Genomic DNA, 14,427 nt, shown 5'->3' on the forward strand with positions numbered 1-14,427 from the left:
AGAAATCTTATTAGGAGTCCAGTTTGGTCTTCTCATGTTGAACTTCCACTGGTCCCTCCTGTCACCTGATCATCTAGAGCAAAACCTAACACAGACAAATAGATATGTAAAGTGATATGTGTATTACCTACTTCACAGAGTTCTTTACATGCAAACAATACAACTTAAATTACTTCAATGTTTAACGCGTCATAATCAATTTATTTTAGCTAAACAAAGGTGGTGACATCACATACCTCATTTCCTGTCTGCATTGTTTATTCTAGTGTAGTTACAGACCTATTTCCTTATTAAATTCACTTATTTTTATAGATTTTTCATGTGACAGTCACATGCAGTTTTTTCATGCCATAAATCACTTATTTAACACACGATTGACATAAATTTAATAAGTTCTGTAAGTATCAAGGACGACAATGTAAAAACAATAATGCAACAGACAAGCTTACTTTTCACTGAAGTCAATACATAAACAATTAAAACAAACATTTTCAGTATAGTCTGTTTTAGTAAATGTTACGCTACTGAAATGCAGGCGTAACGTTATGTCAACGTTTCTGTTTGTTTGTTTGACTCTTTATGTTTTTATGTTCTTCAGGGTTTCCTGTGTTACACTCCTGTTGTCAAGTCCTTCAGGGGTCTGTTTCAGAAAACTCTGAGTTTGTTCACCCTGAGTTGAGGGAAACTCTGGGTTTTCAGTTTCAGAAAGAGAGTTAATGTAAACTCTGGGTCAGTTACCATGGTAACTGTCTCTTCAACAAACCCTGAGTTTCTCTCTGTCTCCTCTAACAGAGTCAGACACGCTGGTTCATTTCCTCATTCAGTCGTATCAAAGCTTGTTCGTTAGTGGAGGTTTACTGTCTGTCAGAATCTAAATCCTGGTTGGATGTAAATTATATATATATATGTTACTGCTTTTATGTGCATCAGTCATTTCTTTGATCAGCGGTTCAGATATTTCACAGCATGAATTGATCCTCAGCTCAGAATCAAACCTCTTCATGTCCTTCTGTTATAACTCTGAGACTCTGTCAGTTTGTTAGAGCAGCTGCTGACCTCTAATCTTCATTACACATAATGTTTAATCTCAGTTTAAACTTAAACAATCTGTATGAGGCTTTAGACACGTAGGATCAATGAATAATGATCCCTATCAGTCATGATGTGATTGGTCCACTGATGGAACATCATTCCTATAATATTGTAGATTATATATTAATATGCTGAGTGAGCAGGATCATGGTGCAGCTGCAGGATGTAGTTTGAAAGTGAGATAATAAGATAATAGATAGATAATAAGTAAATAGGAGCATAATCTGAACGTTTTAACAACATTTCAGTAACAATATTTAAATTTACTACATCTGTTGAAGCAGCTGAAATAAAGTCACTGAATGTTGTTGAGCTGAGATACAAACAGATGTTTAAACATTTAAAAATAAAAAAAATCTGCTGTATTTTAACCACAATGCCTTTTCAAGTACAAATCATCAAACTCATTATTATTGATCAGACTGTGAGCTACAGTCACGTCTCTGTGTCTTTGATCTATTTATGTTTTAAATCTTTAACTATATTTTCTTCTTCAGTTGCTGCTTCCTGTGTTTTGAACAAATATATTTAAATGTAGCTACAGCCTGATACACAGTCAGATTCCACTTTATCATCATTAAGCAAATGTGAGTCTGATAAATAATCAATTAATGGATGACACTCAATAAAACTTTATTGTGTTAACTTATTGACACTTTTTTTTAAAGAATTAATAATAACCCTGGAGTCAAGGAAAAAGAGCCAATTCAGTCTAAAAATTTACTAAGTTATCCATTTGGAACTTTAATTAATGATTATCAATAACTAGTGAAGGTTGAAGGATTCAGTTCTTTGCAGAGCATTAAAACAGACAACAAAAGCATTTATTTAACAAACAGGTGATGTTTGTTTATGTATGTTTAATAAATGAGTTATTGACGTGTCCATCACTCTTAAGTGTCCTCTGGAAACACTTCTGTTGTGTTTTTTTATTGTCTTTTGTTTTGTCTATTTGAATGTGTTTTCTTCAGTTGCAGCACGTTTGTCCTTGTTGTCCACCGTACTTCTGCCATCTAGTGGATCTCTTTGTTTTTGTGTTTAACAGTTTGTTCCCAGTTGAGTAGTGAAATAAGTTATTGTTATTATCATTTAAATGTGACCACATGGCCTTAGTGTGGTACGGTATAAAAAATGTAGCACTTATATCACACTTAGATACCATGTAGCTGATCTTTTTAAAAAAGAAAATGAAAAAATGAAGAAATTAAAAATGTAAATGGAAGTTGTCAGAACATAAAACCAACAATCTGTTGATCTTTACAAATTAAGACTCAACAGTCTAACAATAGCAGAGCTGAAAAAATGTTTAACTCGAAAATCAAATTGAATCATTGACTCAGTGTTCTCTGTGAAAGATCAACTCAGTAGAATAAAGAGTCTCACTGGTTATATCTTTAAAGCCAAACAGAAAGATCTAACAGCTATAAGTTATTTATCTCTGGAAGCACTGACTCTGTGTTTGATTGGTTTGTCTTTGCAAACAAACACTTTGGTTTTTAAACAGTCTAACATCCACCTGTACTGCTGTGTGTAATGTTGTATTGTTTAGTGTTCTGTCACTGTGTGGATGTTTTCAATGTGATTAACAGGAAACAGCTGAGCTGAATCTGGTTCAATGTTAACATTTATGTTTAATATTTTAACATTTAAAGGTTCTATATGTAGAAGAAATTTACATGTATTAATGTTTTTTACTGCCAATGAGTGAACAGGTTGTAATGTAACATAACAAATGACATTGTCAGTTGTCTGTATCAGCTTGTGGACTGGTTTCTATGTGAAGGATCCGGGCTGGAAAATCCAAAGGATGTAACATGTCTGTGCTCTCCAGAGAGTCTTGCTTCTCTCCTGATAATGTAAACAAACGACCAACATATGAGAGATGTGAGTGAGGAAAAAGACATCACATGTAATTGACAGGATGTTGACTGCTGCTCACTTAACACCACTGTCACTAATGACAATGAATTTATGATTCCTACATATAGAACCTTTAATAATTATTATTCTTTTATTGATGGTACCAGAACATTTCAGAACATTTTCCTCATCTGTAGTTACTATAAAAGTCTCAGTGAGGCAGCAGGTTGGCTGTGTGGAGATTTTCTTACCTTTAAACTAAAACTTGTGACTTTCAAAACCAACAAGTTAAAGTTTGATCACAAGTTAACATGTATTGATGTTCATGAATCATCAGTTTTACTCCTGCAGACAGTGAGATACTGTAACATGTGTCCTGTGACTGTGAGTTGGTTCTCCAGCAGCAGACGTTTGTGTGAACAGTCTGCCTGGTAACAGCTGATCAGCAGGTCATGTGATCAGCTCCTCTGGTTTTTAGAGCAGCTCTCAGTCAGACTGTGTCAGTGTTTGTCAAGAGAACAGAGCAACATGGCTTCATCCTTTCTGAGCTTCTCCCTCCTCTTCATCACTGTCTACACAGCAGGTAGGATCAATACACTGATCACTGATCAATACACTGATCACTGATCAATACACTGATCACAGATCAATACACTGATCACTGATCAATACACTGTTTATACTTCATCACTGTCTACACAGCAGGTAGGATCAATACACTGATCACTGATCAATACACTGATCACTGATCAATACACTGATCACTGATCAATACACTGATCACAGATCAATACACTGTTTATACTTCATCACTGTCTACACAGCAGGTAGGATCAATACACTGATCACTGATCAATACACTGATCACTGATCAATACACTGATCACTGATCACTGATCAATACACTCAGCTGAAGGTTCAATTCTCTGATTCACAAACTGATTGTGTTTATCTTCAGATGGATTTATGGAGTATCAGGCAGGTCGCTGTCAGTTTAACTCCTCTAAGCTGGAGGACGTCCGGTACATCTTCTCTTTTTATTACAACAAGTTGGAGTACGCCAGGTTTGACAGCGTTGTCGACAGGTATGTTGGATACACTGAGTTTGGTGTGAAGAACGCAGACAACTGGAACAACGGTCCAGAGCTGACCAGGAGGAAAGCTCAGAGGGAGACGTACTGCCTGAACAACGTTGGGATCTGGAACAACAATGTTCTGACTAAATCAGGTGAGTTTGTGTTTGATCACATTAAACCTTGTTAACAAACTGATTGATTAACATCATGACTCATATTTACTGTTTATCAATAAAGTTTAAACTGATGAATCAATAATCAGATCAATGTTTCTACTGCAGTTTGTTTTATTTTGTGTTTATAGTTTCTGTTTCTGTCCTCAAATGAAAATGACGTTGTTATTAAAAACCTTTAATCTGCCTGATATTAAGATTATATTTACAGACACACGTTTGTTTCCTAAAACACATCAGACTAGAAACTCCATCTGGTGGTGAAACACTGCAACTACTGCAGTACTACTACAATACTACTGTAATACTACTGCAATATTAATACTGCACTACTACTGCAATACTACTACTACTACCACTGCAATACTACTGCAATACTACTATTACTACTACTGCAACTACTGCAGTACTACTACAATACTAATACTGCAATACTACTACTGCTACTACTGTAATACTACTGCAATACCACTACTACTGCAATACTACTATTACTATTACTGCAATACTACTACTGCTACCACTACTGCTACTACTGCATATACTTACTTTACTCTACTGCAGTAAAGTAAGTATATGCAGTATATTAGTATATAAGTATATAAGTATTGTAATATCAAATGTCTTGTTTTGTCCACAGCTCAAAGATTTTCAGTTTACTGTCACAGAGACTAAAAAAAACAGAATATATTCATATTTAAGAAGCTGGAATCAGAGAATCAGATAATTTGGATTTTTCCTTCTTAAAAAATTACTCCAAACTATTAATTGATTATCCAAATAGTTGCTGATTGATTTAAAAGTCGGCAACTAATCGATTAATTGACTAATGGTTGCAGCTCCAATGCCAACGTAGACCAGACTTATTTAAATAAACTTTATCAAACTGAATTTCCTGAAAGTAAAGTCAGGAAGTTTGTTTTATAAAATACAACTGACACAGCTGACACCACTGCTATTAATAATAATAATAATAATAATAATAATAATAATAATAATAATAATAATAATAATAATTACATAATATATGTGATGAAATGCGGCTCCACACTACTGTCGTTTCTACACACCACAGACGATGACCAGGGGTCCGTTTCACAAAGCAGGTTTAGTGAAAACTCAGAGTTTGTTAACCCTGAAATGAGGGAAACTCTGAGTTTTCAGTTTCAAAAAGGGAGGTAACTCAAACCAGAGAAAGAGGGGTAACTCTAGCCTGTTTCAGAGAGAGGGGTAACTTAAGCTCTCGGTCAGTTACCGTAGTAACAGACTCTATGAACCTAACCTGGTCGGGACCAGGTTTTTCTCAATGAACCTCGACTTTCTCTCAGTCTCCTGCTTTCAGAGCCACACACTCCATTTGATTTCCTCATTCATTCAGTCAGCAGGCGAGTTTTGGCGTAGCCTAGTTCTGCCGTCTGTCATTTAAAAAAATCATTAAAACAATCAGAGTCAGTATATTAGAAGTCCATTAGGCACAGTAGGTGGCGACTTTTTCACTAACATGGCATGTCCTTTTGATAACGATCCCGTGGATGAAGGTGCAGCATTACTGCGCAGAGAATTAAATATTCGTTGAGGTTATCAGACCGCGCATAGATGTTCTAGCATTTCCAGCCATTATCTTTTTGAGCGGTACCGTTTCACGTCACAGTCCATCATCTACATACACAACCTAATCCGTCCTTACATTTGCAACATTACTAATCGTAATCATGCTCTCACATCAAAGCAGATATTGTGTGTTGCGCTGCGTTTCTTTGCAAACGGAAGTTTTTTGTACAGTGTCGGAGCCAGCCACTGGCCTTCCTATAGTCTGGCTTAGGGCCAGCTCCTCTGCCTCCGTTAGAGGTGGCGGTGCTGGACCACCACCCGTTTTACGGACATCTGCCTTCTTTCTATTGGCTGAGTAGAAGTCTGTGTTAGTTTAAATAGGATTAATTATTTAACAGAACATGATGTAGATGAGAAGACATTTATGTGTGTGAAACCAGCATTATGTTGGGGATAAAACAGCTGCTCAGTCAAACAGCCACTTAATATTTACTTTACAATGTAAAAATGATCAAAATGAGGTTCCCCCATGAGATTATGCCGAGGTCTCACCTGTTTGAACAATGTTTTTATATTTTATCCTAAACTGCTGCCAAGTGCGCTTCTCCCTCGCGGGATTGGACCTAAATGAAATAAATTAATAGGCGACCAATCAAGCAGTTTTCCTCTGTAATATTATTGTGATTGCAAAGGACTACATTTAAACTTACGCAATGACCCGAGCAGCGATGTTCTCCCACGCCGTCTCCCTCTCTTTTGCAGTTGGAGCGGTGTTGCACTTCTTTTTGAAAACATGCTCAAACTCGCCGTATTATCGCATTAAGATTTCTAGCCCTAGTGGGGTGAAAAACGCCGCCCTCCGCTTCCCCGTTGCCATGGTGACTCGTTGAATCGGGGCTCCATTGATGCTGGCTTTTTATAGTTGTGGTGCACGCGCTTAACTCCAGGTGAAACTACTCCGAGTTGAATAAACTGACTCAAATCAGCTGTTCTGGAACCGGAAACTCAGAGTTTTCTATCTCAGAGTAGATCAACTCAGAGTTCAGGATTAGACTCAGAGTTTGTTGAACCTGCTTTGTGAAACGGACCCCAGGTGGATGACCGGGTTTCATCCATCATCTCCTGCAGCCAGGGGCGCCGGATTCATTACAGAAGCGCGGGGGGCAAAAAGTTTCTGTGTGCGTGTGTTCTGCGGACACAGACGCACTACGCATGCGCACTAATGAACATGGTTGCAGCGTGATACCTTTCCAGAGTTGTGAATGTTACCGCTGTGCAGTGTTTTCCTGATCAGCCTTTAAATGCAATAATCAGCTGATCTCTTTATATAAGATGTGTGTAGATGTGTCGCAGAACACAGAACATTAATTACCGTCAGATCCTGACTGATCCTTTTACTGAAGTTACCGCTGCTGTGTCACGTGCGTAAATGCGCGCATCACTCTGTCAGTTTAAAGACGCACTTATCGTTTCTGCTGCTGCAGATGTTTAATAAAGTCAAAGGAAAGAATCTGATGCACAGCAGCTGTGAGCAACAAACAGAACATCAGTGCTGAACAACATTAATGTTAAATCATTAATGTTAATGTTAAAAGCCTGAAACACTAGAAACAGCAACTTCACTGCCTGTAATACATCCACGGCCTGTATGCGTCTTGTTATGTGCATCAACATATATCTCCCCCTCCTCCTGTCGCTCCACATTAAGTTCCACTCTGTTACATTAAAATACCAGTTCTGAGGAGCAGAAATATGCAGCTCAACTCAAACCACCCGGGACTGAAGCAGTAGCGCCCCGGACCTAAAGCTTTGGCACCGCGCTCAAAGCTGTTGTGTTCATAAACGAAATGCGCACTTTTTACCGTAAGTGTTGCAATATAGGGGCATTTGAGGGGACACAATGATTCGCAACTTAAAAAGAATATTGGAGGAGGGCAAAGTGTGTGTGTGTGTGTGTGTCGGGGGGGGGGCAATGGCCCTTTGGCCCCCCTACTTCCGGCGCCAGTGCATCCAACACAGTGGAATGAGTATATGACCATAAAATTGGTATTACAAAATACATATGCAAATATTATTATACTATTACAAACATGTATGCAGTGACATATATATGGCATATAACAGTATGTATATATTGTAACGTCCCTCGATAAGCAGACGATGAGACGTTAGCCGGTTTTTGCTGCATCTTTATTGTGCACAGTAACACAGACTACTGTGGGCTGTAGGCAGCACTTAGATAAATAAAAACCCTGGTGTGAATTCTACACTAGCGTCTCACTTAGCCTCTCGTAACATAAACTAACTGCCGAGTGCCCACAACAGGAAGAAGAAAGAACAACCCCCCCAACTCTCAGCCAGTTACAGGTGCACTACCTCTCGTTGATCACTACAGGTAGATCACATGACAGACAGGCTTCACAGCGTCTAAGCTGACAACATGTTCACTGACAGTCTGGAAATATCAGTACTACAACTCAGCAGACCTTATCTGAACTAAACTAACATTCTCACAGTAACAATCATAACAGTGAAACACTAACATGAACACAGTCCGTTACTTTATATACATAATGTGACTGTGTTTCAGTGAAGCCCTACGTCGTCCTCCACTCGGTGGCGTCCTCTTCTGGTAATCATCCCTCCATGTTGGTCTGCAGCGTCTACGACTTCTACCCCAAACAGATCAGAGTCACATGGCTCAGAGACGGACAGGAAGTCTCCTCTGACGTCACTTCCACCGATGAACTGCCAGACGGTGATTGGTACTACCAGATCCACTCCCGCCTGGAGTACACGCCCAGGTGAGTCTGGCTGCGGGTGATCAGTAAAGGTGAGGCGGCTCCGTCAGGACGCTTCGCTGTCAGTCAGGTTGAGTTTGTGGCTGAACGTTGAGCAGAGTGATTTACTGAGAATGAAGGAAACTCAGCTCAGAATGTTGCTGCTGGAAGTTTGTCACAAACTCTGATGTTTGTTTGTGTTGAAGGTCTGGAGAGAAGATCTCCTGTATGGTGGAACACGCCAGCCTGCAAGAACCTCTGGTTACTGACTGGGGTAAAGACCTGTCTGTCTGCTCACCTGTCTGTCTGTCTGTCTGCTCACCTGTCTGTCTGTCTGTCTGCTCACCTGTCTGTCTGTCTGTCTGCTCACCTGTCTGTCTGCTCACCTGTCTGTCTGTCTGTCTGCTCACCTGTCTGTCTGCTCACCTGTCTGTCTGCCTGCTCACCTGTCTGTCTGCTCTCCTGTCTGTCTGCTCTCCTGTCTGTCTGTCTGCTCACCTGTCTGTCTGCTCTCCTGTCTGTCTGCTCTCCTGTCTGTCTGTCTGCTCACCTGTCTGTCTGTCCACCTGTCTGTCTCTCTCCTCACCTGTCTGTCTGCTCACCTGTCTGTCTGCTCACCTGTCTGTCTGTCTGTCTGTCTGTCTGTCTGTCTGCTCACCTGTCTGTCTGTCTGCTCACCTGTCTGTCTGTCTGTCTGTCTGCTCACCTGTCTGTCTGTCTGTCTGTCTGTCTCTCTACCTGTCTGTCTGCTCACCTGTCTGTCTCTCTACCTGTCTGTGTGCTCACCTGTCTGTCTCTCTACCTGTTTGTCTTTCTACCTTTCTGTCTACTCACCTGTCTGTCTGCTCACCTGTCTGTCTGCTCACCTGTCTGTCTCTCTACCTGTCTGTCTGCTCACCTGTCTGTCTCTCTACCTGTCTGTCCTCAGATCCGTCCCTGCCTGAGTCAGAGAGAAACAAGATCGCCATCGGAGCGTCAGGACTGATCCTGGGTCTGATCTTATCTCTGGCTGGATTCATCTACTACAAGAGGAAGTCCCAAGGTCAGAGCAGGAAACCAGTCTGACCAGTCTGACACCAGTCTGACACCAGTCTGACCAGTCTGATACCAGTCTGACCAGTCTGACCAGTCTGACACCAGTCTGACACCAGTCTGACACCAATCTGATACCAGTCTGACCAGTCTGATACCAGTCTGACCAGTCTGATACCAGTCTGACCAGTCTGACCAGTCTGACACCAGTCTGACACCAGTCTGACACCAATCTGATACCAGTCTGACCAGTTTGATACCAGTCTGACACCAGTCTGACACCAGTCTGACCAGTCTGACCAGTCTGACACCAGTCTGACCAGTCTGACACCAGTCTGACCAGTCTGATACAGTCTGATACCAGTCTGACACCAGTCTGACTAGTCTGACACCAGTCTGACCAGTTTGATACCAGTCTGATACCAGTCTGACACCAGTCTGACCAGTCTGACACCAGTCTGACCAGGCTGACACCAGTCTGACACCAGTCTGACACCAATCTGATACCAGTCTGACCAGTCTGATACCAGTCTGACACCAGTCTGACACCAGTCTGACCAGTCTGATACCAGTCTGACCAGTCTGACACCAGTCTGACCAGTCTGACACCAGTCTGACCAGTCTGACACCAGTCTGACCACTCTGATACAGTCTGATACCAGTCTGACACCAGTCTGACCAGTCTGACACCAGTCTGACCAGTTTGATACCAGTCTGATACCAGTCTGACACCAGTCTGACACCAATCTGATACCAGTCTGACCAGGCTGACACCAGTCTGACACCAGTCTGACACCAATCTGATACCAGTCTGACCAGTCTGATACCAGTCTGACCAGTCTGACCAGTCTGACACCAGTCTGACACCAGTCTGACCAGTCTGATACCAGTCTGACCAGTCTGACACCAGTCTGACCAGTCTGACACCAGTCTGACCAGTCTGATACAGTCCGATACCAGTCTGACACCAGTCTGACCAGTCTGACACCAGTCTGACCAGTTTGATACCAGTCTGATACCAGTCTGACACCAGTCTGACCAGTCTGACACCAGTCTGACCAGGCTGACACCAGTCTGACACCAGTCTGACACCAATCTGATACCAGTCTGACCAGTCTGATACCAGTCTGACACCAGTCTGACACCAGTCTGACCAGTCTGATACCAGTCTGACCAGTCTGACACCAGTCTGACCAGTCTGATACAGTCTGATACCAGTCTGACACCAGTCTGACCAGTCTGACACCAGTCTGACCAGTTTGATACCAGTCTGATACCAATCTGACACCAGTCTGACCAGTCTGACACCAGTCTGACACCAGTCTGACACCAATCTGATACCAGTCTGACCAGTCTGATACCAGTCTGACCAGTCTGATACCAGTCTGACCAGTCTGACCAGTCTGACACCAGTCTGACACCAGTCTGACACCAATCTTATACCAGTCTGACCAGTCTGATACCAGTCTGACACCAGTCTGACACCAGTCTGACCAGTCTGACACCAGTCTGACCAGTCTGATACAGTCTGATACCAGTCTGACACCAGTCTGACCAGTCTGACACCAGTCTGACCAGTTTGATACCAGTCTGATACCAGTCTGACACCAGTCTGACCAGTCTGACACCAGTCTGACCAGGCTGACACCAGTCTGACACCAGTCTGACACCAATCTGATACCAGTCTGACCAGTCTGATACCAGTCTGACACCAGTCTGACCAGTTTGATACCAGTCTGATACCAGTCTGACACCAGTCTGACCAGTCTGACACCAGTCTGACCAGGCTGACACCAGTCTGACACCAGTCTGACACCAATCTGATACCAGTCTGACCAGTCTGATACCAGTCTGACACCAGTCTGACACCAGTCTGACCAGTCTGATACCAGTCTGACCAGTCTGACACCAGTCTGACCAGTCTGACACCAGTCTGACCAGTCTGATACAGTCTGATACCAGTCTGACACCAGTCTGACCAGTCTGACACCAGTCTGACCAGTTTGATACCAGTCTGATACCAGTCTGACACCAGTCTGACCAGTCTGACACCAGTCTGACCAGGCTGACACCAGTTTGATACCAGTCTGATACCAGTCTGACACCAGTCTGACCAGTCTGACACCAGTCTGACCAGGCTGACACCAGTCTGATACCAGTCTAAAACATGGTTCTGTTGTTGATCTTGTTCTCGTCTCTTCTTCTTTAACCCAGGACGCATTCTGGTCCCCTCTAACTGATCCTGGTCCCGGTCCTGGTCTTACACCTGGTGCTGGTCCTGGTCCTGGTCCTGGTTCTGGTCCTACTCCTGGTCCTGGTCCTGGTCCTGGTCCTGGTCCTGGTCCTGCTCCTACTCCTGGTTCTGATTCTGGTCCCCTCTAACTGATCCTGCTCCTGGTCCTGCTCCTACTCCTGCTCCTACTCCTGGTCCTGCTCCTACTCCTGGTCCTGGTCCTGGTCCTGGTCCTGGTCCTACCCCTGGTCCTGGTCCTGGTCCTGGTCCTGGTCCTGGTCCTGGTCCTGGTCCTACTCCTGGTCCTGGTCCTGGTCCTGGTCCTGGTCTTTCCCTTCTTGCGTCCTGCTGATATTTGAACCAGTGATGATGCTTCATGTGTGAATGTTTGTGTTTAGTGGGTAAAATGTGAAGCAGCAGCGTAACCAGTAACATTTATCTGTCAGTAAATCAGTGGAACAATGTTTCCTCTCAACTACTCAGCTGCATCTTTAAGAGCTTTTGGGGCCTTTTGTGAGTTATTTCAGGTACAAAGAGTCAGAACAGCAACATAATTCAACATTTTATATCTAAACATCATAATTCATCTACAGATGTTTGGGTCCTTCTAGTCGCCTGCGCTGCCTGATGATAAAGTGACTCCTGTATCCACTGACTGACTCCTTAACTCTGCTTCAATCAATATAATCCAGTGATCTGATTGATTTGTGTGTGATTGATCGATTTGATACAAGTTTTTAACCACAATAAACCTTCAGAAAACCTTCAGAAAACCTTGTGACTCTCTGTGAACTGTACCTGAGCTTCTTGCTTTCAGTGATTGGTTGTTTTCTCCGTCTGTTCTGATTCCACAAAAAATGAAACTACAAGTTTAGTGAGTGTGAATAAAGTGATACATGATGATATTATTGATCAGACATTGATCACTACAGCTGACACACTTCCTGTTTATTAAACTCATTAATAAACTCGTAAAGTTTTACAGGTTTCACACAAACAACAGTTATTAAAGTCCAGTTGATTCCAGGATATTTATCCTTCTTCTCCTGTTGAAGTCGGAGGATAAAAGTCATTTTTCAGTGATTGAACAGAGTTGATTATATTGATAAGAGGTGGTGGGAGGCTCCTCTGGAGCTTTTATCACAGTTATTTTACTCGCAGCCGTAAAATCTTCAAGTGTTCAACACATCAACATATTTCCAGAGCAGCTATTCTCATGCAATTAAGACCAGACATTGTTATCAACTCAATAAGGCAACACAGCTAAAGAAATTATAACATTATGTTGGGGATATGCGAGGGGAGTCTTCGATGAGGGGAAAACACGTGCGTGGGGTACCCCCTTCAGTCAGCTGACTCACAGAGGAACAGGAGTTACCCCTAGCTCAGTGACATGGGAAAGGCGTGTGCTTCAGGGCATGTTCAGTTTTTAAAGGGGTGGTGATGTCACGGCTGCGTCATCAGGACGCTCCGCTGTGCAGGAGCGTCTCCGCCAATGAGACTGTATGTTGACTGCTCCCTGCTGAGGTGTGAAAACCGCAAAGCATCCTTGGAAATGGAGTTTGCAAAGGACTCCCATTGTCTAAGCAGCATTTTTTGGCGCTTTTCCTTTGTCTCGGGGAAAACAAAGGAACAAAGCACCTCGTGGTCAGGCCTCACAGGTTACATGTAGGCCTGCTTTGTGTGACCTCATGGTTTGAGGCCCAACAATTATAATCAATAAAAAAAGTTCTGTGCATTAACTTGGAATGACGCAGGAAAAAGTATTGACATGTTAAGTGAATGTAATTGATACTTGGTAGAGAAGCTTCTGTTTGCAATGAGCTTCAAACCTTCCTGAAACTAATCTCAGTGTTCAGGGAGGATTTTGGCTCATTCTGCTAAGAGTCTTCAGATGTTGAAGATTCTGGTCCTGCTGGTGAATCTTTATCTACCTTATTGTAGTAAAAATCACGGGTGCTGGTGTATAAATGAACTGTCCTTTTATTCCAAAAGTCGTAAAGAAAGCAAGGAAGTACATTTAATGAAGCCCTGGAGGATGGAGTGGATGAACCCGGTTAAAGGGTACCCGCCCGTATGGGACGCTCTGAGAAGTAAAGCAAACAAACTCGCAAGGAGGCAGGGATCATTTCATTGGTCAACACTAAACCTGGCTTTCTAGTGGTTGGGGGAATTTGACGGTTGTTGCACAAAAAATCCCAGAGCAGAAGAGAAATCTGAGAGTAGAAGCAGCCTGAGTGAGGAGCTGAAGCTGAAGCAGCAAATCTGTGCAACATTATATTTGAGTGGAAGCAAACAGTTTGAGCAGAAACAGCAAATCTAAGCGCTAGCAGAGGATATTTGAGTGCGACGGCAGGGTTTTGAGGGACAATATTATAAAATTTGAATGTGAAATCAATTAATTATGCTCTCAAATTGATATAAACGCTCTTGAATAAAGATAGGGAAAAAGCTCCATAGAAGTTCTGCATGTTCATGTATCTGACCGCTTTAAACATGTTCACGTCTCAAACTAAACCTTCCTAAAACAGCATTTTATTTATCATAGATCAAAGTTTCCATTTGCATTTTAATGTTAATGTTTACAGTTTTTATCTTATTTTATCATATTTATATTTCATATATTTAAT

The 14,427-nt window shown here is 42.2% G+C and overlaps 1 protein-coding gene across 2 annotated transcripts; it reads left to right on the forward strand.

Moving 5' to 3' along the window:
* The first annotated feature begins 3,425 nt into the window (after nucleotides 1-3,425).
* On the forward strand, nucleotides 3,426-12,574 carry LOC122973479 (H-2 class II histocompatibility antigen, E-S beta chain-like). Of its 2 annotated transcripts, none has more exons than XM_044341042.1 (7): nucleotides 3,426-3,535; nucleotides 3,911-4,180; nucleotides 8,343-8,556; nucleotides 8,739-8,806; nucleotides 9,461-9,574; nucleotides 11,779-11,809; nucleotides 11,888-12,574. In XM_044341042.1, exons 1-6 carry the CDS (start codon nucleotides 3,481-3,483, stop codon nucleotides 11,802-11,804), a joined length of 747 nt encoding a protein of 248 aa, XP_044196977.1. In that variant the 5' UTR covers nucleotides 3,426-3,480; the 3' UTR covers nucleotides 11,805-11,809; nucleotides 11,888-12,574. The 2 variants fall into 2 exon arrangements, with proteins under 2 accessions (XP_044196977.1, XP_044196976.1); XM_044341041.1 differs by having other exon boundaries at nucleotides 11,894-12,574.
* The last annotated feature ends 1,853 nt before the right edge of the window (nucleotides 12,575-14,427 follow it).

Source organism: Thunnus albacares, chromosome 22, assembly GCF_914725855.1.
Source record: "Thunnus albacares chromosome 22, fThuAlb1.1, whole genome shotgun sequence".
NCBI classification, from domain to species: Eukaryota; Metazoa; Chordata; class Actinopteri; order Scombriformes; family Scombridae; genus Thunnus; species Thunnus albacares.

Excerpts from the sequence above, each read along its gene's own strand:
- LOC122973479 (XM_044341042.1), top strand. The coding sequence starts at position 3,481 with ATGGCTTCATCCTTTCTGAGCTTCTCCCTCCTCTTCATCACTGTCTAC. Across the intron at positions 3,536-3,910 it reads CATCACTGTCTACACAGCAG|ATGGATTTATGGAGTATCAG; the intron begins GTAGGATCAATA and ends GTTTATCTTCAG. Across the intron at positions 8,807-9,460 it reads ACCTCTGGTTACTGACTGGG|ATCCGTCCCTGCCTGAGTCA; the intron begins GTAAAGACCTGT and ends GTCTGTCCTCAG.